General features: G+C 50.2%; 1 protein-coding gene across 1 annotated transcript; it reads left to right on the forward strand.

Moving 5' to 3' along the window:
• The first annotated feature begins 648 nt into the window (after window positions 1-648).
• Window positions 649-7,271, forward strand: GABARAP (GABA type A receptor-associated protein). Its single transcript, XM_068271952.1, has 4 exons — window positions 649-822; window positions 1,742-1,820; window positions 5,309-5,427; window positions 6,987-7,271. The coding sequence occupies exons 1-4, from the start codon at window positions 733-735 to the stop codon at window positions 7,050-7,052; spliced, it is 354 nt and encodes a 117-aa protein (XP_068128053.1). The 5' UTR covers window positions 649-732; the 3' UTR covers window positions 7,053-7,271.
• Window positions 7,272-27,426: the final 20,155 nt, after the last annotated feature.

Raw genomic sequence — 27,426 nt, forward strand, 5'->3', positions numbered from 1 at the left:
TCCTCCTCCATGTGGCAGTGTGGTGCTATTCCTGTCTCCTCCCCCAGGTGTCAGTGTGGTGCTATTCCTCGCTCCTCCTCCATGTGGCAGTGTGGTGCTATTCCTGTCTCCTCCCCCAGGTGTCAGTGTGGTGCTATTCCTCTCTCCTCCTCCAGGTGGCAGTGTGGTGCTATTCCTCCCTCCTCCTCCAGGTGGCAGTGTGGTGCTATTCCTCTCTCCTCCTCCAGATGTCAGTGTGGTGCTATTCCTCGCTCCTCCGGTGTCAGTGTGGTGCTATTCCTCTCTCCTCCCCCAGGTGTCAGTGTGGTGCTATTCCTCCCTCCTCCTCCAGGTGTCAGTGTGGTGCTATTCCTCTCTCCTCCCCCAGGTGTCAGTGTGGTGCTATTCCTCTCTGTGCCGCCAGGTGTCGCTGTGAGGATTGTTATGACACATGGACACGTGATTGATGGGCGTGCCGCTGTCAGCCCTGGCAGGTCACGAGTGCGGTGCTGGCAGATACCTGACGTCAGGGGGCGGGGAAGGGGTGTCGCTGTTTGGCAGCGGCCATGATTTTGGTGTCCGTTCCTATCTGTGCTATGGAAGGGGCGTGGTCTCCGGTGACGTAGAGGGTGGATCGCGAGGCAGTTGCGGAACAGCTGGGCGTGGCTGCGGGTGACGTCACGCGGTTGCGGAAGTGGTGGGCGGAGCTCAGGCTGTTTATTCGGTTGGATTCGGGGGAGATTCGGGTCAGACATGAAGTTCGTCTATAAAGAGGAGCATCCGTTCGAGAAGCGGAGATCCGAGGGGGAGAAGATCCGCAAGAAGTACCCGGACCGAGTGCCGGTGCGGGGGAGGGGCCTCTGTGTGGGAAGGGGGAGCCGGGGGACCCCAGGGGGGGCAGAGGGAGGAGTCTGGGTGCCCAGTGTTGGGAAGGGGAAGCTTATGGGCCCAAATGTGGTGGAGGGTGGACTTTGGGGGCCCCAGTGTGGAGAGGGGGAGTCTGGGGGCCCCAGGGGGCAGAGGGAGGAGTCTGGGGGCCTCAGGGGGCAGAGGGAGGAGTCTGGGGGCCTCAGGGGGCAGAAAGAGGAGTCTGGGGGTCTGTGTGGGGGGCAGAGAGAGGAATCTGGGGGCCCCAGTGTGGGGGTGAGAGAGCTTATGGCCCCCAGTGTGGGGAAGGGGGAGTTTATTGACCACAGTGTGGGGGAGGGAGGGCTCTGGGGACCACATTATGGGGAAGAGGGAATCTGGGGGCCCAGTGTGGGGGAGGGGGAGTCTGGGGGCCCAATGTGGGAGAAAGGGGTTTAAGGGCCCCTGTGTGGGGGAGGGGGAGTTTATTGGCCCCTGTTTGGGGGAGAGAGGACTTTGGGGCCTCAGTGTGTGTGGGGGGGAGTTTATGGGCCCCTGTGTGGGAGAGGGAGGACGCTGGGGGCCCAGTGTGGGGTGGGGGAATCTTGGCCCCCAGACAGTGTGGGGGAGTCTGGGGGGCTCATGAGGGAAGCTTGGCAATCTCCGGGGAGGGGGAGTCTTGGGGCCCTTGTATGGAGGGAGTAGCCAGTGGTCATTGATGATCTCTAATATTGGGTTTGATTGGTGTGTGGTCCCAGTGCTGGACTTGGAAGGTGTGGAGCTTCTGCTGTCTCTGGGCCCAGCATGGGCGGGGGGGGGGGGGGGGGGGGATTGGCAGCAATGCAGGTGTCAGGAAGTTGGGGTGTGTTGGGAGGTAATGCTCATTGTCTCATTTTTGTATTGTTTTTCCTATCAGGTCATTGTGGAGAAAGCTCCGAAGGCCAGAATTGGAGATTTAGACAAAAAGAAATATCTGGTGCCATCTGATCTGACAGGTAACCACCGATCTTCTCCTTGATCTCCACATATCCCCAACTCTGCTCTCCAAGCATTCTATCACTCCCCGGGTCTTCTCCTCATCTGCTCCCTCATTCCTCAACTCTGCTCTCCAAGCATTCCATCACTCCCCGGGTCTTCCTCTCATCTGCTCCCTCATTCTTCATCTCTGCTCTCCAAGCATTCCATCACTCCCCGGGTCTTCTCCTCATCTGCTCCCTCATCTCTGCTCTCCAAGCATTCCATCACTCCCCGGTCCTTCTCCTCATCTGCTCCCCTCATTCCTCATCTCTGCTCTCCAAGCATTCCATCACTCCCCGGTCTTCTCCTCATCTGCTCCCTCATTCCTCATCTCTGCTTCTCCAAGCATTCCATCACTCCCGGGTCTTCCTCTCATCTGCTCCCCTCATTCCTCATCTCTGCTCTCCAAGCATTCCATCACTCCCGGGTCTTCTCCTCATCTGCTCCCTCATTCCCCATCTCTGCTCTCCAAGCATTCCATCACTCCATGGGTCTTCTCCTCATCTGCTCCCACATTCCTCATCTCTGCTCTCCAAGCATTCCATCACTCCACGGGTCTTCTCCTCATCTGCTCCCTCATTCCTCAACTCTGCTCTCCAAGCATTCCATTACTCCCGGGTCTTCCCCTCATCTGCTCCCTCATTCCTCAACTCTGCTCTCCAAGCATTCCATCACTCCCCGGTCTTTCTCCTCATCTGCTCCCTCATTCCTCACCTCTGCTCTCCCAAGCATTCCATCACTCCCCGGGTCTTCTCCTCAATCTGCTCCCTCATTCCTCAACTGTGCTCTCCAAGCGTTCCATCACTCCCGGCTCTTCCTCTCATCTGCTCCCCTCATTCCTCAACTCTGCACTCCAAGCCATTCCATCACTCCCCGGTCTTCTCCTCATCTGCTCCCTCATTCCTCATCTCTGCTCTCCAAGCATTCCATCACTCCCCAGGTCTTCTCCTCATCTGCTCTCCAAGCATTCCATCACTCCCCGGTCTTCTCCTCATCTGCTCCCTCATTCTCAACTCTGCTCTCCAAGCATTCCATCCACTCCCGGGTCTTCTCCTCATCTGCTCCCTCATTCCCCAACTCTGCTCTCAAGCATTCCATCACTCCCCGGTCTTCTCCTCATCTGCTTCCTCATTCCTCATCTCTGCTCTCCAAGCAATTCCATCACTCCCGGGTCTTCCTCTCATCTGCTCCCTCATTCCTCATCTCTGCTCTCCAAGCATTCCATCACTCCACGGGTCTTCTCTTCACCTGCTCCCTCATTCTCCATCTCTGCTCTCCAAGCATTCCATCACTCCCGAGTCTTCTCCTCATCTGCTCCCTCATTCCCCAACTCTGCTCTCCAAGCATTCCATCACTCCCGAGTCTTCTCCTCATCTGCTCCCTCATTCCCCAACTCTGCTCTCCAAGCATTCCATCACTCCCCGGGTCTTCTCCTCATCTGCTTCCTCATTCCCCAACTCTGCTCTCCAAGGCATTCCATTACTCCCGGGTCTTCTCCTCATCTGCTCCCTCATTCCCCATCTCTGCTCTCCAAGCATTCCATCACTCCCGGGTCTTCTCCTCATCTGCTCCCTCATTCCCTAACTCTGCTCTCCAAGCATTCCATCACTCCCGGGTCTTCTCCTCATCTGCTCCCTCATTCCCATCTCTGCTCTCCAAGAATTCCATCACTCCCCGGGTCTTCTCATCTGCTCCCTCATTCCTCAACTCTGCAGCTCACCTCTCCATCCCATTTCATCCTTATCCAAGTGACTTCTTCAACCATGTCTGGTCCTGTTTTCCATCCTTCAATTATCTCCACACATCTCTGTTCCTCAGGTGTTCCCCAACATCTCACCAACTCTGCACCTTAATCTCTTCCCTCATCCCTTAATTCTACATCCCATTCCACCCTTCTCCAAGTGCATTCTTCAGCCCTGTCTGGTCCTCTTCTGTGCTCATCAGCCTTCACCTCCTCTGTTTATTCTGTGATCTCTCATCGCTGTTCCTCCTCCTCCTCACCATCTGTCTTTAAAAAAGAGGGACTGTAGTGACATATATGTAATACTATACATTACTTTTACACTGATTAAACTGGTATAATTTTTTCTATATTGCTATGTTACCACACCCTCCCAGTGATGTCACACAGCCTTCTGCCCCAGAGCATTCTGGGAAATCGCGATGATCCTGTTTCCTGTCAATAGCTAATAAACATTCCACAGCGAGTCATCTCGGCAGCAGTAAAGATGCCGGCATCACTGATGTGAGAATGTGAATCAGGATGAGGAAAGATTTTACATTGAGCAAACTTTCAGCAAATCACTTATAAAGTATTATTATTATTATTGTGAAAGAGATTCCATTTAACTCATTAGGTTATATTGTGTAACGTTCCCCTTTAACCCTGAATCTCTTGTTCCATTATTCTTCTGCTCTCCAGCCTTCCTCATGCACTAGTTTTGCTTGTCTACTGTCCCCTCATCCATCGCCCACCCCCCTCTTCTCATCCATCATTTCCTCGCCTCTTATCCATCACCTCCTCCCCCCCCCCTCCCCCCATCCTTCATGCAGGGGGGTGGATGCGGGATCCACCTCATCCCCCCCCCCCCCCCCCCCCCCGCGCGTCTGGCCTGTGCATCCGGGTTGTCTCCCACCCCACCCCCCCACCCCACATATACTTGTGTCCCCGTCTGGCCCCCGTGTCTCCTGGTTGTCGACACCCCCCACTTGTATCCCCGTCTGGCCCCCGTGTCTCCTGGTTGTCGTTACCCCTTACTTGTGTCCCCGGGTTGCCCCCTCCCCCTCATGTCCCCGTCTTGCCGTGTCTCCGAATTGTCCACCACCCCCCTCGTGGCCCCGTGACTCCGTGTTGTCGAGTCCAAGGCTGGCCCGTGTCGTTCACCCCCCCCCCCCCCCCCCGCCTCGTGTCCTGATCTGGCCCGTGTCTCCGGGTTGTTGTTCACCCCCCCCCCCCTCCTGTCCCAATCTGGCCCGTGTCTCTGGGTTGTGCATCCCCCCTTGTGTCCCCGTCTGGCCCGTGTCTCCGGTTGTCGTCATCCCCCACCCCCCCTCTCGTGTCCCTGTCTGGCCCGAGTCTCCGGGTTGTACCCCCCCCCCCCCCCCTCTCGTGTCCTACGCCTGGCCTGTGTCTCCGGGTTGTCGTCAACCCCCCCCCCCCCCCCCTTGTGTCCCCGTCTGGCCCGTGTCTCCCTCCGGGTTGCCCCCCTTGTGTCCCCATCTGGCCCGTGTCTCCTGGTTGCCCCCCTCCCCCTCGTGTCCCACATCTGGCCCGTGTCTCTTGGTCCCCTGCGTTGCATCTATGCATGTGAACACGCTGTCTATATATATATATCTGTTGTCATAGATCATGTTATCCACATGCACTTCCTACATACCAATATCAATACAGCAACTCCATTCATCTTCCTCTCTCAATATTCCTTCATCCAGTCCCGATCTCACTGTGTGTATTCTTCTTTATCAGTTGGCCAATTTTACTTCCTAATCCGGAAAAGAATTCACCTCCGGGCTGAAGACGCACTCTTCTTCTTTGTCAACAATGTGATCCCCCCAACCAGTGCCACCATGGGCCAACTTTACCAGGTTTGTTGAAGGACTCTGGGCTCGTTCAAATTGCATTATACCCCAAAGAGGCAGTATTAGGGCCAGTGCACACCAAAAAGGGCTAGTGGGAGTGCAAACGCTCAGCGCTTAAGTGATTTTTCTAGGCGATTGTAGGCATGTGACGAGCGATTTTTCTAAACATGCCTCGCGATTCTCAGAACGTTTGGTGTTTCTATTTTTTGTTGCAGTAGAGCTGTAACTCAGCAGATTCTGTAAGAAAAAGGCTTGGAAAATCGCTCTGATCTAGCGCCTTTCAGAGCTATTTTACACTTTTCTACACTTAACAGTGAGGCTGAATTACCTGCAGGACTTGCGTTTGGGAGAAAATCACATCGCTCTGGTGTGCTCCATCCCATTCAAATACATTAGCCAAGTACTTTTCACAGCGCTGGCGGTTTTTAAAAGTGCTCAAAAGCGCTCTTAGTGTGCACCAGTCCTGAAAAGTTGGGTATAGGTCATACAGGAACTCTAGAAAGAGGGTTATGGTGGACGGGGTGGAGAGGTTTGGTGAATGGGGGGGGGGGGTGGAAATGTTTGGGGGAAGGAGGTGATGGTGGAGTTGTTTTGTGAATGGGAAGGTGGAGATGTTTGGAGGAAGGAGGTGGATGGGGTGGAGATGTTTGGGAGATGGAGATGGAGGTGATGGTGGATGGGTTGGGAGATGTTTGGGGGAAGGGGGGTGATGGGTTAGGAGATGTTTGGGAGATGGAGGTGATGGTGGATGGGTTAGGAGATGTTTGGGGGAAGGAGGGTGATGGTGGACAGGGGGCAGAGCCCTGGCTGTTATGGCTCTTATCAGGGCAGCACATACAGAGGAGACGAGGCCAGCAGAGCAGTGAATAATAAGGGGTGGGATCACACACTTTCTGGTCCAACAGCAGATATGGATAGAGTGTGAGATATATATAGTCTCCTATTCCAGCATACAGTGCTGCTGCCCCCTAGAGTTTGCTGCTTGAATTACCATCATGCAAACCTGAGTCATTGAATTCAGGCAGAACTCTAGGGGACAGCAGTGCTGTTCACTGGTACATTGGACGATCTTTCTCAAATCTTTCTCTGTGCTGCTGACACACGGACTGGAAAGGGAAGAGGCCCATGTAGGATGTGTGGGGGAGGGGGCTGAGTCGGATGTGTGGGGGAGGGGGCTGAGTCGGATGTGTGGGGGAGGGGGCTGAGTAGGATGTGTGGGAGAGGGGGCCGAGTAGGATGTGTGGGAGAGGGGGCCATGTAGCATGTGTGGGAGGGGCCTTGTAGGATGTGTATGGGAGGGGACCGTGTAGGAAGGGCATTGAAGGACGTGTGGAGGAGGGGCTGTGTAGGACATGGTGGGCAGAATCTGTGTATGAAGTGTGGGAGGGGCTGTGTAGCATGTGTGGGGGGCGGGCTCTGTGTAGGACGTGGGGGGCGGGCTCTGTGTAGGACGTGGGGGGCGGGCTCTGTGTAGGACGTGGGGGGCAGGCTCTGTGTAGGAGGTGTGGGGGAGGGGAGAGGGTACCACTTGATACGGTGACTCAGGTTGGACATTTCTCTTGCAGGAACACCATGAAGAGGACTGCTTCCTGTATATTGCATACAGTGACGAGAGTGTATATGGGATGTAAAGTGACCCCCATCGCCCCCTTCCCACCCCCTCCCCCACCCCAGTGTGATGACTTCTGGATCCTAATCTTGTCCCTCTGCTGCCACCATATCCTTGTATAATTGTATAATCTTTGATTATTGCCCCCTCTGGGGGCGAGTTGTATATCAGTGGGTGGAGATTGCCTCCTCCCTCCCCTTCCCCAATTGGGGACGTTCGTAATAAAACAGATTGGCGTGTTTGTCTGTGTGCCGTGTGGTCTCATTCTGCAGCGTCGCCACATTCACAACACTTGTGCGTGATTCTGGTCATATCAGGTCATAGGGAGAGGTGTATGAATTAGTCATTGCAGTTCTAGCATCTGTCCTTTAAAAACCAGAGCAACTTTCACATCAAGCTCCCTCCATTCATTCACCAATAACTTTGTTGTTACTTATCACACCAAAATGATCTACGGTGTATATTTTTTTTTTCCGCCACATATAAGGCTTTCTTTGGGTGGTACTATTTGCTAAGATTTATTTTATATGCATTTTAAAGGGAATAATATTTAAAAAAAAATAATCTCAATTTTCATCATACTTTCAAAATAAAATGTGCAAACAATAGATGTATGGTTATATGTCCCTGTTATTTCGTTTAAATTGTGTCCATAGAACAATGTATGGTGATAATATTTACTAAAGGTGTATTTTTTCATTTAGTTATTTTTTTTTTTTTTTTTTTACTAAATAATTACTAGCATTTATTTCCAAAAATAACAGTAATGTACCCTCATGACATACATATTAAAAAGTCCATAAGGTATGTATATATGTATTTGTTTTAAATAGTCTTTTTTTTTATTTTTTACAAGTGTTTTGTTTTTTGTAACTGTAGGGTAGGGGTGTAAGGGTATATAACAGTGTATGTGGGTGCATTTTTACTTTTTGGCCAGAAGATTGTGCTAGACTTGTAAACAGCTCAGAAGTTAGTAAGTGTATCGGTTTACTTTCCCTTCGTTAGTGAAAGCCGGTCTAATGTCTGATTGTGCTGCCCTGAAGCTCTCTGCCACACCTTAGTCACTGCTCTGCATGCTGGTTCCAGGGCTGGAGGTGAGGAGGGCCAGTGTATTGTGTGGTCCTGCTGCCCGAACGCTGCCTTCCACCTTGGGTTTTACGCATGCTCACTATAATCCAGTCACTCCCCACATTTTCAGGGTAGAGGGGGACCCCGAACTACCTCTGTGCCAAATCAGCCCCCAAACCCTGCAGGTTCCCCAGACAAGAGTACATTAAGGAAAATGTAATACTTACCTGACGGTAATTTTCCTTTCCAGATGTATCCATGGCAGCACGATCTCAATATCTCCGCAGCCACGCCTCCTACACTGCCCAATATCTCCGCAGCCATGCCTCCTACACTCCCCAATATCTCCGCAGCCACGCCTCCTACACTCCCCAATATCTCCGCAGCCACACCTCCTACACTCCCCAATATCTCCGCAGCCACACCTCCTACACTCCCCAATATCTCCGCAGCCACTTCTCCTACACTCCCCAATATCTCCGCAGCCACACCTCCTACACTTCCCAATATATCCGCAGCCACACCTCCTACACTCCCCAATATATCCGCAGCCACACCTCCTACACTCCCCAATATCTCCGCAGCCACGCCTCCTACACTCCCCAATATCTCCGCAGCCACACCTCCTACACTGCCCAATATCTCCGCAGCCACTTCTCCTACACTCCCCAATATCTCCGCAGCCACACCTCCTACACTGCCCAATATCTCCGCAGCCACTTCTCCTACACTCCCTAATATCTCCGCAGCCACACCTCCTTCACTCCCCATTATCTCCGCAGCCACGCCTCCTACACTCCCCAATATCTCCACAGCCACGCCTCCTACACTCCCCAATATCTCCACAGCCACGCCTCCTACACAACCCAATATCTCCACAGCCACGCCTCCTACACGCCCCAATATCTCCACAGCCACGCCTCCCACACTCCCCAATATATCCCCAGCCACGCCTCCTACACGCCCAATATCTCCACAGCCACGCCTCCTACACTCCCCAATATCTCCTTTATTTTTAGTCTGTGCCAAACTGCAGCCCCGAGCCCCAGTGCTTCCCCAGATAGGTTTTTCCATAGGTCTCCATGTCAGCAAGATCGGGTTAAACCCCGCCCCTTTTAACCACCATAGGACCTTAATGTTATAAATTTCTCCCAGTAACTCCACCCTCTAGTCTCGTTTCCTCGTAATCACTGAATCTAGGGAGGGAGGGAGCCTCGTGCTGCCATGGACACACATGGAAAGGAAAATTACCGGCAGGTAAGTATTCAATTTTCCTTCTTCCATATGTCTCCATGGCAACACGATCAGGAGATAACTAGTAATAAACAAGCAGGGAGGGATGAGGTGCAATGCTGGCAAACAACTTATTTACATCACAACACATTCGCTGGTAGCACATTAGTACCAAACTGTGTCTACTCTATAATGTCTCATACAAGTGTTCATAGAGGCCCAGTTGGCTGCCTGGCAGATTTTCTCTGGGGATACCTTGGTAGAGGCTTGTTGAATGAGCATTCACTTGTTCAGGAGGAGCAGAATCCTGAATCCCCTTCACTAACCAGGTCGCAATTGTTCTTGCAGAGGCTGCTTGGCCCTTCCTATATCCTGCAGGAATCACAAATAATCTTACTGTTTTTGCGTATTGGTTGTGTTTGAGCCACATATAGCTTTAGAGTTTCTCCCACGTCCAGAGGATGAGGATCATCATCATTCCTTAGTGTTGGTAATGTCCAGTCTTGATGATTAACTGTGGCTACTTTAGGCACAAAGTGTTGAATTGGACGTAGAACTACTCGATCAGTGAAAAACGTTAGTGAAGGCTCATCACATCCTAGTGCCTGAAGTTCCGACACTCTCCTCGCAGAGGCCATGGCTACTAGGAATACTGCTTTATAAGTTAGTTGTACCAACAAGCAATTGGAAGATGGCGAGTAAGGACTTCTAGATAGAGTATCTAATACTAATGGTAGGTTCCATTTTGGGAAGAAGGATTTTCTAGGTGGTCTTTGTTTCATGACTCCTTTGAGAAACTGTATAATTAGTGGATGAAACGCCCATTTCTCATCTGTCAGTGCCGACAGAGCTGTAACCTGGACTTTAAGAGTGTGGTATGCAAATCCCTTATCCAGGCCTGTTTTGGAGAAACTGTAGAATATCAGTTACTTTTGGCTGTAGTACATTTATTCCCTTCTGGCCAGCAAATTCAGTAAATCTCTCCCATATTCTGTGATAGGTAACGTTAGTAGATGTCTTCCTTGCCTTAAGGATTGTTTCTATTCCCTCCTTTGAGCATCCTAGAGATTCCAGCTTCCTCCTCTCAACTTCCAGGCAGCAAGGTTTAGCCTGGTTGGGTCTGGATGGGAGATCGGGCCTTGCGTCAGTAGATCTGGTATTGCCGGTAAAAGAGTTGGTTCCTGGAGTTTCATCCTCCATAGGAGGGGAAACCATGGTCTCCTTGGCCAATATAGTATCACAGCTATTAGTATAACTTCTTCCCTGAGTAATCTCAGTAACAGTCGGTGAATTAACGGTACCAGAGGGAACACATACCCCACTTCGAATTGCCACTCGGTCGTTAGAGCGTCTACTGCTGCTGCATGAGGTGTCCACTGTCTTGAGATAAATCTCTTGCATTTTCTATTTTTGTAGGTAGCCATCAAGTCTAACTGAGGATTGCCCGCACTTCCCTCTAGGTGTCGCATGGTGGTTTGGGGGCCCCAGTGAGTGAGAGAGACCTGGGGCCCCTGGGCTGTCATGTGGACCAGTGTTTGTGATTTTAAATTTATTTTTTGCAGCTTCTAGGATGCGGTTGACAGGTGAGTGGTTAGGGAGGGGACCGTGTGGGAGATGTGCCTACACGGGGCGTCCCTGTTAAACGACGCAATTCACGATTGCGTCCAACCGAAGCCTCCCACCTGAATGCTAATCTATGTAATTCCTGCTAGGTATGGTACAGCAGGCAAAGGGTGTATGACAGTGCACCTGATTGGCTGACTAGCGTCTGCTGGCCAGATAGAGGCAGGATATTGCTCTGACTGGAAGTTAGCAATTGTGTTTGTTGTAACTGAGGATTGCCCAGATCTTTGCATATGGAGCGGAAAACTTCTTGGTGTAACGACCACTCGTTGTTGTCTATTGTTGATCTGCTACGGTAATCTGCTTTCGTATTGTGAACACCTGGGATGTAGATTGCAGTAAGGGTGCGGAAGTTGTTCTCTGCCAGATTCAGTATTGGCGACACTTCTTGTAGCAGTTTGATAGACCTGGTTCCTCCTTGTTTGTTGATATAGGCTACAGCCGTTCGGTTGTCTATCTGCAGACAGATGTCCTTCCCCCTCAATTCTTCCACAAATGTTTTGAGGGCTAAGTAAGCCGCTCTGATCTCCAGAACATTCGATGGTGTATGCCTCTGTTGGAATTTCCAAGTTCCCTGGACAGTCTTGGACTGTAGGTGAGCTCCCCAGCCTTTCTTGCTGGCGTCTGTGGTAACAGTGGTCAGAGATAATGTTTGAATTGGCAACGTTCCTTTGAGGTTGTCTAGATCTACCCACCAATACAGACTGTTCCTCATTTGATTGGTGCTAAGGATTGTCTGGCTCGTGCGTTTGGATTTCCATTGGGACAGGAATCCATTCTGCCACTCCCTGCAGTGCCATTCTGCCCACCTTACCATTGGTATGGTTGATGTCATGGGCCCCAGTAGGCTGAGACATTGCCTTGCTGTTACTGACTTGGCACATATTATCTCTTGTATCTTCATATGAATCTTTTCTGCTTTTTCCAGAGGTAACCCGATCGAGTTGAGTTTCGTTTGGAGATGTGCTCCGAGAAACGTTATCTCTTGTGTTGGTTGAAGGTGGCTCTTTAGAAGATTTATTTTCCACCCTAACTTCTCCAGATGCTGCAAGAGGATCAGTCTGTGTTGTATTATGGACTGTCTGTTTTGACCTAGAAGTAAAAGATCGTCCAGGTAGTGGTGTAACCTGAGTCCCTTTATCCTCAGTAGCTCCACAAGTGCTACTAGTAACTTGGTGAACGTCCTTGGAGCTGTACAAATTCCGAAAGGAAGACAGCGAAATTGTAGATGGGTCTCTCCTATTGTAAATCTGAGATACTTCTGGAACGCTGGGTGTATCATCACATGTCGATAGGCGTCTTGCAGATCTACTGAAAGTGCCCAATCGTTTATAAGTATTACCTTGGATATTGTCTGAAGTGTTTCCATCTTGAACCTCTTCTTCTTGATGAATGAATTCAGTGTTCTGAGGTCCAATACAGGTCGTAGGTCCCCTGTCTTTTTCTTTACAAAAAACAAGGGGGAATAAACCCCCTGACCTCTTTGATGATTCGGCACTTCGATCACTGCTTTCTTCAATATTAACTCCTGGATATAATTTATCAATATATCTTTCCTGTCTTGATCCTTCGGAATTCTTGTCTTTTGGAATATGTCGGGGGGTCTTCTTATGAAGCTCCAGCGATGACCTTGTGATATTGTTTGTTGCAGCCATGTATTTTCTATGTTCTCCATCCAGACATCCTAGAATGCCTGCAATCTTCTCCACACTGGCAATGTCTGGACGGACTGACCATCAAAAAGTCTTCGCTTGATTCCCTGACTGGTTAGTTTTCTTTTGCCTATTCCACTTAAGGAGTGTGGACTGCGCACTCTGCCAGTTCTTCCTATACTCCCTTCCTGGCCTGTATGCTGTATTACTTCTAGATCTATTTTGCTGGAACGAGCTTCTTTGATGAAAGGTCTGTCTCCTAGGTTTGCGAACCTGGGGAATCATCCCTGATTTCCCCCCTGTAACCCTTTTTATTGCGATGTCCATTTCTTCTCCAAACACGTTTTTTCCATCGTATGGAATCCTGCACCAATCTTGCCTAGAGTTCGGATCAGCCGACCATCCTTTGAGCCACAGGACCCTTTTTAGAAACGACTGAGTGTACCATTGCCCTCGAAGAGCATTTCAAGACATCTATAGCAGCTTCCCCCACGAAGTCTGCGGTCAATTTAAGATCATCTAAAGCTGCTATGATCGACTCCTTCTCAGTATCCGCTCTGATTCTGATGGCTTCCTCTATATTTTGTACCCATGTTCTCAATGCTTTTGCCACCGAGGTCAGAGGTATAGCCGGTTTGCAGGCTCCCCCAGAGGCTAGGTATGGTTTTTTTTCAACTCTGCATCTATTTTCTTATCCATGGTGTCCTTGAAAGAAACCGCATCGTCTCTGGGTAAAGTCCACATGTTTCGCTAATCCGATTACCGACGCATCAACCTTTGGCGGATCCTCCAAAGTAGAAAGGTTGGTATCTTCCATAGGGTACAGTTTGTTGAAGCGGTTAGCTAGACTAGGTTTCTTATCCACCTTTCTCCATTCTTCCACCATTATATCTCTTATAGTGTCAAACAATGGAAATCCTTTAATCGACTTCTTTAGGTGTGGCTGGTATTCTCTCTGACTTGTGCCAGGTTGTTCCTCCTCTCTATCTTCTTGCCACTCAATTGCTTCTCTGACAGCCTTAATGAATGGTTGTATGAGACTATGTATGAACCCAATCATCGATTGATCTTCCTCCTCCACGTTCCGTGCAGTTCCTGACTGCATTGCAGTGTGTTCTGCTTGAGGGACTTGTGGAGTCGGTAGGGATGCAATATAAGTACTCATTGACTGTTGAACTGCTTCTCTTATCTGTGGTTGGAAAACTGACGCAGAAAGTCGGTTTCTGGGTGATTGCCGTTCGTTCGTACTAGATCACAATGCCTTCAGATTTGAGGGGAGGTGGTACAAACAGATAGCTGGTACAGCAATGGGAACAGCAGTAGCTCCAACTTTCGCTAATTTGTTTTTGGCGAAATGGGAAGCAGAGTATATCTATGGGGAAAGAAATCCGTATAGATATGATCTGAGGACATGGTCGAGGTATGTGGATGATGTGCTTGTCATTTGGGCGTCCACCAGGGACAGGTTCGACCGGTTTATGCAGTACCTGGATGATAATGTGTTGAATATGCGGTTCACAGGTGAATGGGGAGGTGATCAGGTCGCTTTACCTGATTTAACACTGGAAGTACAGGGGGATACAACAATAACTAAGGGGTATAGGAAGAGCACAGCGACAAATTCGGTGCTACATAACGACAGTTATCATCCCCCCCCCCCCCATGTTAGAGACACTGAAGCGAAAAAAAAATGATGATATTATGATTTGTATGTGTAGTACAGCTAAGAAATAAAACATTAAGATCAGATACATCAGTCTAATTGTTTCCAGTGCAGGAAGAGTTGAGAAACTCCAGTTGTTATCTCTATGCAAAAAAGCCATTAAGCTCTCTGACTAAGTAACTTAGTCCTGGAGAGGGCTGTTATCTGACTTTTTTATTATCTCAACTGTAAGTGAACTTTTTACCTTTTCTCTGCTAGAGGAGAGGTCATTACTTCACAGACTGCTCTGAAAGACTCATTTTGAATGCTGAGTGTTGTGTAATCTGCACATATTAGAGAATGATGCAATGTTAGAAAAAACACCATATACCTGAAAATAAAAATATGAGAATATTTTCTTTGCTGCTAATCTTTTAGTAATTATTCATAGTACACAACCAATTCATTATATAATATATTTTTTTTCGCTTCAGTGTCTCTTTAAATCAGCCATCCCATATGGCCAATTTTTGAGGTTAAAAAGAAATAACACTAATGAACATGATTTTGAATCACAGTCAGGTGAGATGTACCAGAGATTTGTAGAGCGAGGTTACGAAGCTGTGGTCCTTGATAGGGCTCTGGAGAGAGTAAGAGAGCAGGATAGGAACCAGTTGCTGGAGGGGGCGGAAGACCAGAAATCCCCAGAAGTGAGAGTAAAAGACAAGGATAACTTTGTGTTTGATTACACACCTATGTCAGGAAAAATTAAGGAAATTATTTCCAAAAATTGGTCCATCTTAGAACGTGACACAGGATTAGGAGAGAAGGTGCTTAATGCACCTACTATAGCTTACAGAAAGGGGTTCACCCTGGGTTCTGTGGTTACCCAAAGCGAGCAGATTCAGCAGCATCAGGAGAATTGGCTAAACAGTCAAAGATTTATGGGTAGTTTCCCCTGTGGTTTTTGTCCCACTTGTAGCCATATGCTGAGAGCATCTAACGTGAGGTTGGGACATTTGGACATCCAGATCAAACACTTTATTACATGTAGAACCGCATTCGTCGTTTATGTGCTCTTCTGTCCCTGTCTTCGATATTATATCGGTGAAACCACGCGTCCTATGCGTGAAAGACTTGTGGAACACATCAGGTCTATAAGAAAAGGTGAAGGAGGAGTACCTAGGCTGGTCGAGCATTTCAGTATGGCGCACGACAGCAACCCTTCACTGTTGAGGATGGTAGGCTTGGTGCATGTCCAGAATCCCAAACGGGGAGGGGACCGTGAGAAAATATTGTTGCAGCGAGAAGCTTATCTAATCTCTAAAACCGAGGCCATGGGTCCGTTAGGTTTCAATGATTAAAATGACCTTGCTGTGTTCCTTTGAAAGGTAGACATAAGATGACATAGGCTTTTCTGCTCCTAATGTAAATACTAGATATGCATTTATAAATTTGCTGTAAGGGAATATTTGAGGGAGGGTTTATGTATGGGAGGGGCTATTTAAGTGGGAGGGTAAAGCGAATAGTCGAGCTAATCCTAATATGGATCTCCTTGATATATTTCCTTCATGGGCTGAATCTGCGGCGTTGTCTTTCTTATTTCATTACACTTGGTGACCTTTTCTCACTTTTCGCGAATGGTTTCTGTAATTACTTATATGCATGAGTTACCGTGCCTCCTGTCCTGAGTATCCTTCCAGGTTGGATGCACAGGCCGCCTGGCCGTTGCTCCCCCTGGTTGGTCAGTAACCCTGTACTAATGAGCAAAACGTTTTTTGCTAGGGATTGGCAGCATAATGTATCTCACGCGGATGAATGGACGCATGGCATGCGACATTCAGCCGTGGGAGGCAGCCAACCCATATATGTTGCATGCGGCCGCGTCATGCGTACAGGAGAATCTGATTGGCCGGTGGGATCATGTGAGCGCACCCGGAAGTTCTTTAAAAGGGAAGCGCTGTCTTGCTGGCGTGGAGCTCCTGTCCCACGCTGCCAAGATCTGAAGGGTCCTTGATGATGCATCTCTGATGTGAAACAATTGTTGACCGAGGGGTCTCTATGCTGGGTGCACCTGGATGGGGTGAAGTATTGCCATTTTGCTGTCAAATCTGTTGGAATGTTTGCTGCAATGCATCATTAAACACAGAGGTGTGCATTTTACTGGTGCCCACGTTTTTTCTTTGCCTGTGATGAACAAGATTGAACTGTTGTTTTCTTAAACGTGGAGGCACAGAGAAGTTGCAAGAGCTGTGTTGGTTTCAAGTTTTTACCTGTTTTTCCACAAGGCACACATTTCTGTTTTCATCTTTGAATTTGCCATAAGTACTCATTGACGGTTGAACTGCTTCTTTTATCATTGCTTCTATGTCTCGAGGCTGCTCAGGTTCCTTCGCCATGCTATAGAAGCATGCTTGGCATACCAGCTTTCTTTGCATGACATCATCTCCGCAAGCCCAGCAACGCTTCCTGGATGAATGTCTGTGATCAGAACGTCGCCCATTAGGTGACTTGCTATGATTATGCCTTCTTGATCTCGAGCATCTCCTAGAACGAGACCTGCGTCTTCATCGTCTTCTGTAAGATCCCCTAGATCTCGATCTTGATCTGTATTGAACTTTCTGGTTGCTTCCCTTGTTGCTGAAAAGGCAATAAGAAGCCTGTCCGATGCTCTCTTTTACCTAGGAAACAAAGCCGAGCTATACTTACTAGCTTCTTACCTCTTGCTCTGGGACTAGTCATTTTCTGGCATGCTATTCTCCTGAGGAAAATGTGGATCCGGTTCCATCTGTACAGCCCCTGCTGCAACAGAATATTTTGTTTAATACCAGGCAAAAGTGATACTCTAATTTCAATCCACCACTTAAATTTAAAAGAAAGCACCTGTTTCCATATTGAAATGTAAGTTCCTCCTGCGCCTTTAACTCCTGTGTGCAGAAAGCAGATACGTGTCTGCCTCTCTCCTAGCACACCGAGACTGACACTCTGAGGCTTTAAATATCCCTCCCCTCCCTGCTGCAGCCAATCAGTACAGAAGGGGAGGTGCCCAGCAGTCAGTCCTCCAATTCCCTACTCAGACAGAGGTAGTGGGCGGACACAATCAGCACTGCCGATCACGTGCACGCCCCACCGAGAGAGCGAGAGAGGAGAGGCAGACTCAGCGGCGGCCATTAGCCGCGCACACACTGCACATAGGAACCAGGAAGGCTACTGATTCCGCATACCCTGTGGCCAGAAACAGGGAATCCCCGTGCAGTGCCATTTAGTTACTGCGGTGGGGACTTCACATAGGAGAGGCCAACCTTTTGTGGGAGGTAAGAAGCTGCTTCCTTATCTACATTCTTCCTTCACTTGTGGTGGTCATGCTTGCACCGGTCCCTGGAGGTTTGAGGTGATGCGAGGACAATGACTAGAGGGGGGAGTTACTGGGAGAAATTTATAACATTAAGGTCCTATGGGGGTTAAAAGGGGCGGGGTTTAACCCGATCATGCTGACATGGAGACATATGGAAAAACCTATCTGGGGAAGCACTGGGGCTCGGGGCTGCAGTTTGGCACAGACTAAAAATAAGGGAGATATTGGGGGAGTGTAGGAGGCGTGGCTGTGGAGATATTGGGGAGTGTAGGAGGCGTGGCTGTGGAGATATTGGGGAGTGTAGGAGGCGTGGCTGTGGAGATATTGGGGAGTGTGGGAGGCGTGGCTGCGGAGATATTGGGGCAGTGTGGGAGGCGTGGCTGCGGAGATATTGGGGCAGTGTGGGAGGCGTGGCTGCGGAGATATTGGGAAGTGTAGGAGGCGTGGCTGTGGAGATATTGGGGAGTGTAGGAGGCGTGGCTGCGGAGATATTCAGGGAGTGTGACGAATCAACGTTTATTCGTCCTAAAAAAGTAGTTAGAGCCTTATAAAATATTCCCTGTTGCCACTATTAAAAAGTGACAGGGAAAGGCTTAATTTACAAAAAGATCAGGGGAGCCAGGGGTTAACAGTTCCTCTCCCTGGTCAAATGCTAACAAACCCTGGCTCTTTGGTAGCTTCTAATTACAGCTCTTCTCACCTCTGTGTTAAAGCGGTTCCCCCAGCATCCCTGGAAAGGTTATAGCTCATCCATCAGAGATTAGATGGACAGAAGCTAATAAACCGCCCCTTCCCCCAGACTGGTAGGAACCGATCACAGCAGGGGGTTCTCTCAGGATTACCTCAGCTGAAGGATCAAAGAGAATCCATCTCCCAGCTGACCTTTCTGTGATCTCACAAATATGAAATCCATCTTTTGTCATAAAGATGACTTTCCAAATGGGCAACGGCCTTTAGAACCAGCTTATTATGAAATTCGGAACCAACCACACAATTGGATGTTTCCGAATTCAAGGTAAGCCCTGCCAAAGCAGAGATATGCATTTTGGGGTCACCGTTCACTCTAATCCCCCCAAGTTTGATATTGTTATCGTTAAATTCTGATTGACCTGAAAATGTTATTAGATTTAACATAACCTGTATGGTTTGAAGATTAGCACACCTATCATGACTCCGCTATATTTTTGTGGTCATGCGAGGGGCGGGCAGATCTCCTGTTCCAAAGAGGTGTGTAATCCACGCCCCCTAACCCCTCCTTGCTGGAGTGGGGGCTATAACCACAGAGAGCCCAGAAAGCTCTGGGTCCTTAACCTTTAATCTGACGCCTAGTAACATCCTGGCAGCCCGCAAAGACACGGGGCAAAACCTCCATCTTGGAACTATTTCTAACAAAGGCCTGTTGACCGCATGGCAACCGCCATTTTGGACTTTATGCCAAAGACTTGCGATTGCCACATGGACTACCAATAACGGTATGTGAACTGTATATTCGGACATTCTGTTTCTTTTCATCTCTTCTCTCTGTCAAATCAATCTGTTCTAAAATAAGCTGTGTGTATGTAGTTTAGAAATAAACTAACGATTTTATGGTTCAGTTTTGTGCCTTTTCTGGTCATCTGATTGCTGCTATAACGAATCTGCCTTCTGAAGAGTCAGTCATACTACCGCATTGTTTTATGATTTGCTTATGATTGTTGATTTGCTAGCTAGGTTGTAAATAACCGTTTCTTCCTTCTAAGATTAGCTAGTACCAGATTTCCTGTGCGAAATCGATAACTTTCGTTTCTTGATTGTAAATACAATTCGAGATTGCATCATATAGGGACCCAGTAACCTTTCTTTAACGTCACATTGCTCACAGTCTTTAAACCGTCGGAAGTGACTATTCCCCGAACGGTGACTGGAGCGTGTTGAACGTGATTGGGCTGGCTACCGTATTATGATAGCGCTGGGTTCTCTTCGCCCTAGTTGGAGACTGTCTGCTCCTCAATCAGGCAGTGGTGGCAGTGTTTTTACCCGATTTCCAACGCAACATCGATATTTTTAGTTTTACAGATTGTACATACAATCAGAATTGTACATGTATGGGCACCTCCAACCGATCTTAACCGTTTACTACGCACACAGTGAATTTGCCTCCAGCAGTCTCTAGTGCATGAGACCTGCATGGCAACAGTGGCCTAGTAATATGGGATTGGTGGATGTTTGTCCCATTACATATTGTCGGCAGCTGCGCGACCAATCTTTATGATCAGTCTGTTCACCGTACTTCCTGCGTATGCTAACGGGAGAAGATTAGACGGGATTGGCACGCTCTGTCGCATTAACCTTTCTCCCTCTGACGATCCAGCAACCGGTCTCGTTGTCCGTCTGCGCCGGTACTTCCTGTGTACGCTAACGGAAGCAGATCTCGATGGGATCGCGGGGCTGGATTGTCACAGGGAGTGTAGGAGGCGTGGCTGTGGAGATATTGGGGAGTGTAGGAGGTGTGGCTGTGGAGATATTGGGAAGTGTAGGAGGTGTGGCTGTGGAGATATTGGGGAGGGTAGGAGGTGTGGCTGTGGAGATATTGGGGAGGGTAGGAGGTGTGGCTGTGGAGATATTGGGGAGGGTAGGAGGTGTGGCTGCGGAGGTGTTGGGAGTGTAGGAGGTGTGGCTGTGCAGATATTGGGGAGTGTAAGAGGTGTGGCTATGGAAATATTGGGGAGTGTAGGAGGCGTGGCTGTGGAGATATTGGGGAGGGTAGGAGGTGTGGCTGTGGAGATATTGGGGAGGGTAGGAGGTGTGGCTGTGGAGATATTGGGGAGGGTAGGAGGTGTGGCTGTGGAGATATTGGGGAGTGTAGGAGGCGTGGCTGCGGAGATATTGGGGAGTGTGGGAGGTGTGGCTGGGGAGATATTGGGGAGTGTAGGAGGCGTGGCTGCGGAGATATTCAGGGAGTGTAGGAGGTGTGGCTATGGAAATATTGGGGAGTGTAGGAGGCGTGGCTGTGGAGATATTGGGGAGGGTAGGAGGTGTGGCTGCGGAGATATTGGGGAGGGTAGGAGGTGTGGCTGTGGAGATATTGGGGAGGGTAGGAGGTGTGGCTGTGGAGATATTGGGGAGGGTAGGAGGTGTGGCTGCGGAGGTGTTGGGAGTGTAGGAGGTGTGGCTGTGCAGATATTGGGGAGTGTAGGAGGCGTGGCTGTGGAGATATTGGGGAGGGTAGGAGGTGTGGCTGCGGAGATATTGGGGAGGGTAGGAGGTGTGGCTGTGGAGATATTGGGGGGGTAGGAGGTGTGGCTGTGGAGATATTGGGGAGGGTAGGAGGTGTGGCTGTGGAGATATTGGGGAGTGTAGGAGGCGTGGCTGTGGAGATATTGGGGAGGGTAGGAGGTGTGGCTGTGGAGATATTGGGGAGTGTAGGAGGCGTGGCTGCGGAGATATTGGGGAGTGTGGGAGGTGTGGCTGGGGAGATATTGGGGAGTGTAGGAGGAATGGCTGTGGAGATATTCAGGGAGTGTAGGAGGAGTGGCTGCCGAGATATTGGGGCGTGTAGGAGGCGTGGCTGCTGAGATATTGGGGTGTTTAGCACCGGCAGCATCATTGAATAGGAAATGTGGCCGCACGGGATCGCACTGCGCATGCGCGGCAGCAGACATTTACAGGCAGCACAATCACACACATCACTGACGTCTTGCTGATGCCAGCTCTCATTCATCACAGGCACTGTGATCGGGTTTAGGAACAGTTGTTTCCATTCAGCAATCATGGAACAGCGGGATTGTGATGGAAACGAATGGCAGCGGCGTGGCGATTGGGAATGGCGAGGTACATAAACGAGTATGTATAATCTACGCCCCTGGCTGTTATGTGAAGTTTCCATATACGTACCAGCGGTGGGGAAATGGTTAAGGACCAGAGACTGGTCTGAAACCGTGCCTCACCGATGTCGCGCTGCTTGGACCGATTTCTCTCGCCGATCATGCTGCTCTCTATAACAGCATCCCCTTACAAAATGCACGAGTGACCGGGAGGTACAAAGAGGGAGTGTGAGAGCTTCCTCCTAAGCCAATCCGTGCCTTGAGAAAGCCCCTAGGCGGGGCGAAACATCGGTGGGCGCGGCCTTAACATGATGCGCGGCTTACACATCACTGCCTGATGCCGCTACACGCTGAGACCGGCAGCTGAAAAATCCAATAGCGGTAACTGGAGACAAGGATTCCCTGCACATGGTGGCTGCGTATGGTGCTCACTAAACAGACTTGTGGAGGCGGTCCCTCCCCCCACTTCCCACGGGAGTCATCGGTCCGGACCAAGGCTCAGATTTGGGGAAGAAACCTATGGAGCCAAATAGACGGTGATCTAGCAGAGAGCTGGGAGTGGTAATAGGAACTGCGATACAACAGGCTCAGAGTGTGTAACATGAAGAGGGCTGTATAATCCAACCAAGTATACACTACAAGTGGAGCTGACCTGTATAGCTGAAGACCTTTTATGAGCATCCATACAATTAATATTGCCCCGAAGCTAGATCAGGGAAAGCTGCATGTCACTGTGTGGGGTGTAAGCATCCGGTGGTGGAATACCAATAGGCCATAATGACAGCAGTGTGAACGATTTGCGTAGGCTAACGCTGGGCGACCGGTGCACACATAGACTGACAGGCCATTGGTAATTGTACTCTAGCGCTCTGAGTAAGATTAAGTGGTTTTAATGATTTTAATGTACAGTGTTATTAACCCTGCCATTTATTTATTTTTTTTACATATTACGCAGCGCTGGACATTAATTTAGGTTACAGACAATATTTAGGGGTGACAAACAGCAATATGACAATACAGGAATACAAGAAAACCAGATCACACAGCACAGTATGAGTACAAGGTAATGCTTAGTCAGTCACTGGATGGAGCATGGAGTTAGACAAGTTAGGTTCACTCAAATGCATAGCATGGGTGCACAGTAATAGAGGTGCATGATCAGGTAGGACACAAAAGGAGTGAGGACCCTGCCCAAAGGCTTACAATCTAGAGGGAGAGGTAGGGACACGAGAGGTAGGGGACCAGAGTTCGGCTGTGGGTTTAGAGCAATTGTGAGGGGTGGTAGGCAAGAGTGAAAAGGTGAGTTTTGAGGGCCTTCTTGAAGGTGTTGAAGGAGGGGGCTGCCCTAATGGGTGGAGGTAGGGAGTTCCATAGTGTCGGAGCGGCTCTTGAGAAGTCTTGGAGGCGTGCATGGGACTGGGTGATGCGGGGGACGGTCAGGCGAAGTTCATTGGAGGAGCGGAGTGAGCGGCTTGGTGTGTATCTCTGAGTAAGATCAGAAATGTAGGTTGGACAGGTTTTGTGGATGGATTTGTAGGTCAGACACAATATCTTGAATCTGATTCTGGACTGGATAGGAAGCCAGTGGAGGGATTCACGGAGGGGAGCCGCCCTGGTGGAGCGATGGGAGGAGTGGATAATTCTGGCAGCCGCATTCATGATGGACTGCAGTGGGGCTATTCGGGTCTTAGGGAGTCCAGACAGAAGGGCATTGCAGTAGTCGAGGCGGGAATATATGAAGGCATGGATGAGGAGTTTGGTGGTGGCAGGGGTCAGGAAAGGGCGAATCTTACAGATGTTACGAAGGTGGAAGTTGCAGGACTTTGTGAGGTTTTGGATGTGGGGAGTGAAGGAGAGTGCGGAGTCCAGGGTGACACCCAGACAGCGGGCTTGAGAGGTAGGGTGAATAGTAGTGTGGTTAACAGTGACCTGCACATCTGGGAGGACCAGGGATGACCGGGGTGGGAAGATCATAAATTCCGTTTTGTCTAGATTTAGTTTTAGGAACCTAGCGGACATCCAGGAGGAGATGGCAGATAGGCAGGAGGAGACCTTGTCCATGGTAGTGGTGGATATGTCAGGGGTGTGGAGATAGATTTGGGTGTCATCTGCATACAGATGATAGTTGAAACCCATGGAGGAGATAACCTTGCCAATGGAGGATGTGTATAGGGAGAACAGTAGGGGGCCAAGGACCGAGCCTTGGGGGACTCCCACTGAGAGGTGGTTGGGGGTGGACGAGGACTCATTGAAGGAGGTCGTGAAGGAGCGGTTGGAGAGGTAGGATGAAAGCCAGGTCAGGGCGAGATCGTGAATGCCCATGGATTGGAGGGACTGGAGGAGTAGGGGATGATCTACTGTATCAAAAGCTGCTGAAAGGTCAAGGAGGAGGAGAATGGTGTATTTACCTTCAGCTTTAGCTAAGGCAAGGTCATTGACCACTTTGGTGAGAGCCGTTTCGGTTGAGTGGGCAGGCCGAAATCCAGATTGCAGTGGGTCTAGTAGTGAGTTGGCATTGAGGTACTGGGTCAGGCGTTTGTGAACCAGACGCTCAAGGAGTTTTGAGGCGAAGGGGAGGAGGGAGATCGAGCGGTAGTTGGAGGGTAGCGAGGGGTCGAGGGAGGGTTTCTTGAGCAGAGGCAGTACAGTGGCCTGCTTGAAGTCTGAGGGGAAGGTGCCTGTGGATAGGGAGAGGTTAAACATGGTAGTGAGGACTGGGGCCAGATCCGTGAAGTGAGGCTGAAGTAGATCAGAAGGGATAGGGTCAAGGGGGGAGGTAGTGGTATGGGAAGTCTGCAGTAGGTGGTTGACCTCCTCAGTGGTAGTAGGAGTGAAGGAGGTGAGGGGAGGATAGGGTGGAGAAGGAGTAGGTTGTGAGCAGGTGGGAGGTGAAGATTGAAGATTGGATATTTCCTGACGGATGGAGACTATTTTGTTGGTGAAGTGGGTGGCTAAATCTGTGGCAGAGAGGGAGGAAACATAAGGTGGGGGGGGGTGGGTTTAAGCAGGGAGTTGAAGGTGCTAAAAAGACGCCGGATTGAAAGCTTGTGCTCCGATGAGCTTGGTAAAGTATTCCTGCTTCGCATGAGCAAGGGCAGTGTGGAACTGCTGCAGGTTAGTCTTGTACTGTAGGAAATCCTGGTTTAGTCGAGTTTTCCGCCATTTTCGTTCAGTGGCGCGTGTTTCCCTCTGGAGGTTGCGAGTATGGGTAGTGCGCCAGGGCTGGGGGTTAGGGGGTCGGTTGCGGCGGAATATTGGTGGAGCAGCTTTCTCTAGGGCTGATGAGAGAATTTGGTGATACTGAGCTGCAGCAAGATTAGGACAGGTTAGGGTGGGGAGAGTGGAGGATAGGCCATGGAGGGAGTCAGCAAGGACGCCAGGGTTGAGCTTGCGTAGGTCTCGCTGCCATCGACCAGGTGGGTGGGCGGGTAGTTTGGAGGTGCCTTCCGTGAGGAGGTTGAAGGCGAGAAGGTAATGGTCTGAGGGTGGAAATGGTGCGATGTCGAGGTCTGCAATGGTGGTGGATTTAGTGAATATAAGGTCGAGAGTGTGACGTGCAGTGTGAGTGGGGGCGTTGGTGTGTTGTACTAGGCCATGTGAGTTGGCAATGGTGAGTAGCCGGGTCGCAACAGAGTTGTTGGGTTCATTGATGGGTATATTGAAATCCCCGAGGATGATGGTGGGGAGGTCAGAGGAGAGGATGTGTGGGAGCCAGGAGGCAAGGTTGTCGAGAAATTGTCGTGTGGAGCCCGGAGGGCGGTATAAGACCGCAACAATGGCAGGGAGGGGGTGGTAGAGGCGAATAGCGTGGGCCTCAAATGATGTGAATTGTAGAGAGGAAGGTGGGGTGAGGACACGGAATGTGCAGGATGGGGAGAGGAGCAGACCCACCCCTCCCCCGGTCCTGTTGTCTGGTCTGGGGGTGTGACTGAGGTGAAGCCCCCCCGTATGACTCTGCGGCAGAGTCAGAGGGGGTGAGCCATGTCTCAGTGAGTGCGAGGATGGTGAGGGATTTGGAGAGGAAGAGGTTGTGGACTGCTGTAAGTTTATTGCGGACGGATCTGGCATTCCAGAGACCGCAGGGTAGGGGGAGCATGTGCTTGTGGGTGGGATGGATGGAAATAAGGTTGGAGCGAGGATGGGTGTTGAGGTTATTTGTGGACAGAGAGCTGTGAAGCGGGTCAGCAGGGGATGCTTGTCTGGCAGCAGGCTGTGGCCCAGGGTTAGGCGATATATCACCAGCAGCAAGTAAGAGTAGGAGGGAGAGAGTAAGCAAATGTGAATGGGATTTAAATGTTTGTGAGGTTTTTGAGCTGCTGGAGGGAGAGAGAGAGAGAGAATTCAGGAGAGCGAACAGTTCATGAGAAGCTGAGTAAGGTGAGCAGAGCAGAGCAGATGAAATGAATATGGAGTGAGGTACATTGGGAGGATGCATATTGCAATGCAACTTGTAGATGTTTGCAGACAGGCAGAACATAAGAAAAAGTGCAGTAAACATGGTAATGGTCTCTGATTATAACCAGGAAGTTTCCAACCACTAAACAGTTTATATGAGTATGCAGTTAGTGCAAGCAAACCTGTGTACATAAAGAGTCTACTTGGCTGTGCAGCATATGTCCAGCAGTGGCATTTTGAGCAACAGCATTGGAGGCAGTTGTGGATGCAGAGTAGTAGTTTCCAGCAGAGTCCTTTGGCTGTTGAATCCTGTTTGAATTCCTGGGTAAATTCTTGGTAAATTCTTGGTAAGTTGTTGCAAAGCACTTTGTAATAAATGGCACTTAGGAATTAAATGGCACCAAATGACCTAGGCCACAAGTGACCTTCTTGCAGCGTTTGAATAGGTATGATAGCTGCCATGGCTGAAATGGAAGTGATTCTCAATTAGAAATTGAGAAAACAGTTCAGCTGGGGATGGGAGTGGCTACCAAAAAAACAGGCCTGTAATAAATAATTGGTGGTCACTGGGCTGGAACACAAGGATTCACAGGATGTAATATGGGAATTTACAAACACTGCTGAACTACTTAAATTTATATTAAACAATCTTAGTAGCAATGTATGCAGCAAGCATACCAATTAAACGGGAAGATAACGATTGCAGTCCCAAATTGTAAGGCAGACTTTTGCAAGGAATCAGCAAGCATACCAATTAAACGGGAAGATAACGCCATGGCAACATTAAAGTGGTTTATTGTATGTGCTATTGAGACAGTTGTGTATTTTGGTTAAATCTCTATAACAGCATCGGTCACCGTGATCACTGGGTCAGGAGACAATGAAATTTGCTCCTGACCGGCTCACACAGCTCCAGTGTACCAACAGCAGGGGGAGTGGCTGCAGCGGCGGGAGAGCGGCGGGAGGGCAGGTGGCTGCAGCGGAGGGAGAGCAGAGGGAGGGCGAGTGGCTGTAGCGGAGGGAGAACGGCGGGAGGGCGAGTGGCTGCAGCAGAGGGAGAGCGGCGGGAGGGAGAGCGGCGGGAGGGCGAGTGGCTGCAGCGGAGGGAGAGCGGCGGGAGGGCGAGTGGCTTCAGCGGAGGGAGAGCGGCGGGAGGGCGAGTGGCTTCAGCGGAGGGAGAGCGGCAGGAGGGCAGGTGGCTGCAGCAGAGGGAGGGCGAGTGGCTGCAGCGGAGGGAGAGCGGCGGGAGGGCGAGTGGCTGCAGCAGAGGGAGGGTGAGTGGCTGCAGTGGAGGGAGAGCGGCGGGAGGGCAGGTGGCTGCACCAGAGGGAGGGTGAGTGGCTGCAGCGGAGGGAGAGCGGCGGGAGGGCAGGTAGCTGCAGCAGAGGGAGGGTGAGTGGCTGCAGCGGTGGAGGGCGAGTGGCTGCAGCGGAGGAAGGGGGGGGAGCTGCAGCGGAGGGAGAGCGGCGGGAGGGCAAGTGGCTACAGCGGAGGGAGGGCAAGTGGCTGCAGCAGAGGGAGGGTGAGTGGCTGCAGCAGAGGGAGAGTAGGGGGAGGGCGAGTGGCTGCAGCGGAGGGAGAGCGGCGGGAGTGCGAGTGGCTGCAGCAGAGGGATGGCGAGTGGA

The sequence above is a fragment of the Hyperolius riggenbachi genome, chromosome 3 (assembly GCF_040937935.1).
Source record: "Hyperolius riggenbachi isolate aHypRig1 chromosome 3, aHypRig1.pri, whole genome shotgun sequence".
Taxonomy (NCBI): Eukaryota; Metazoa; Chordata; class Amphibia; order Anura; family Hyperoliidae; genus Hyperolius; species Hyperolius riggenbachi.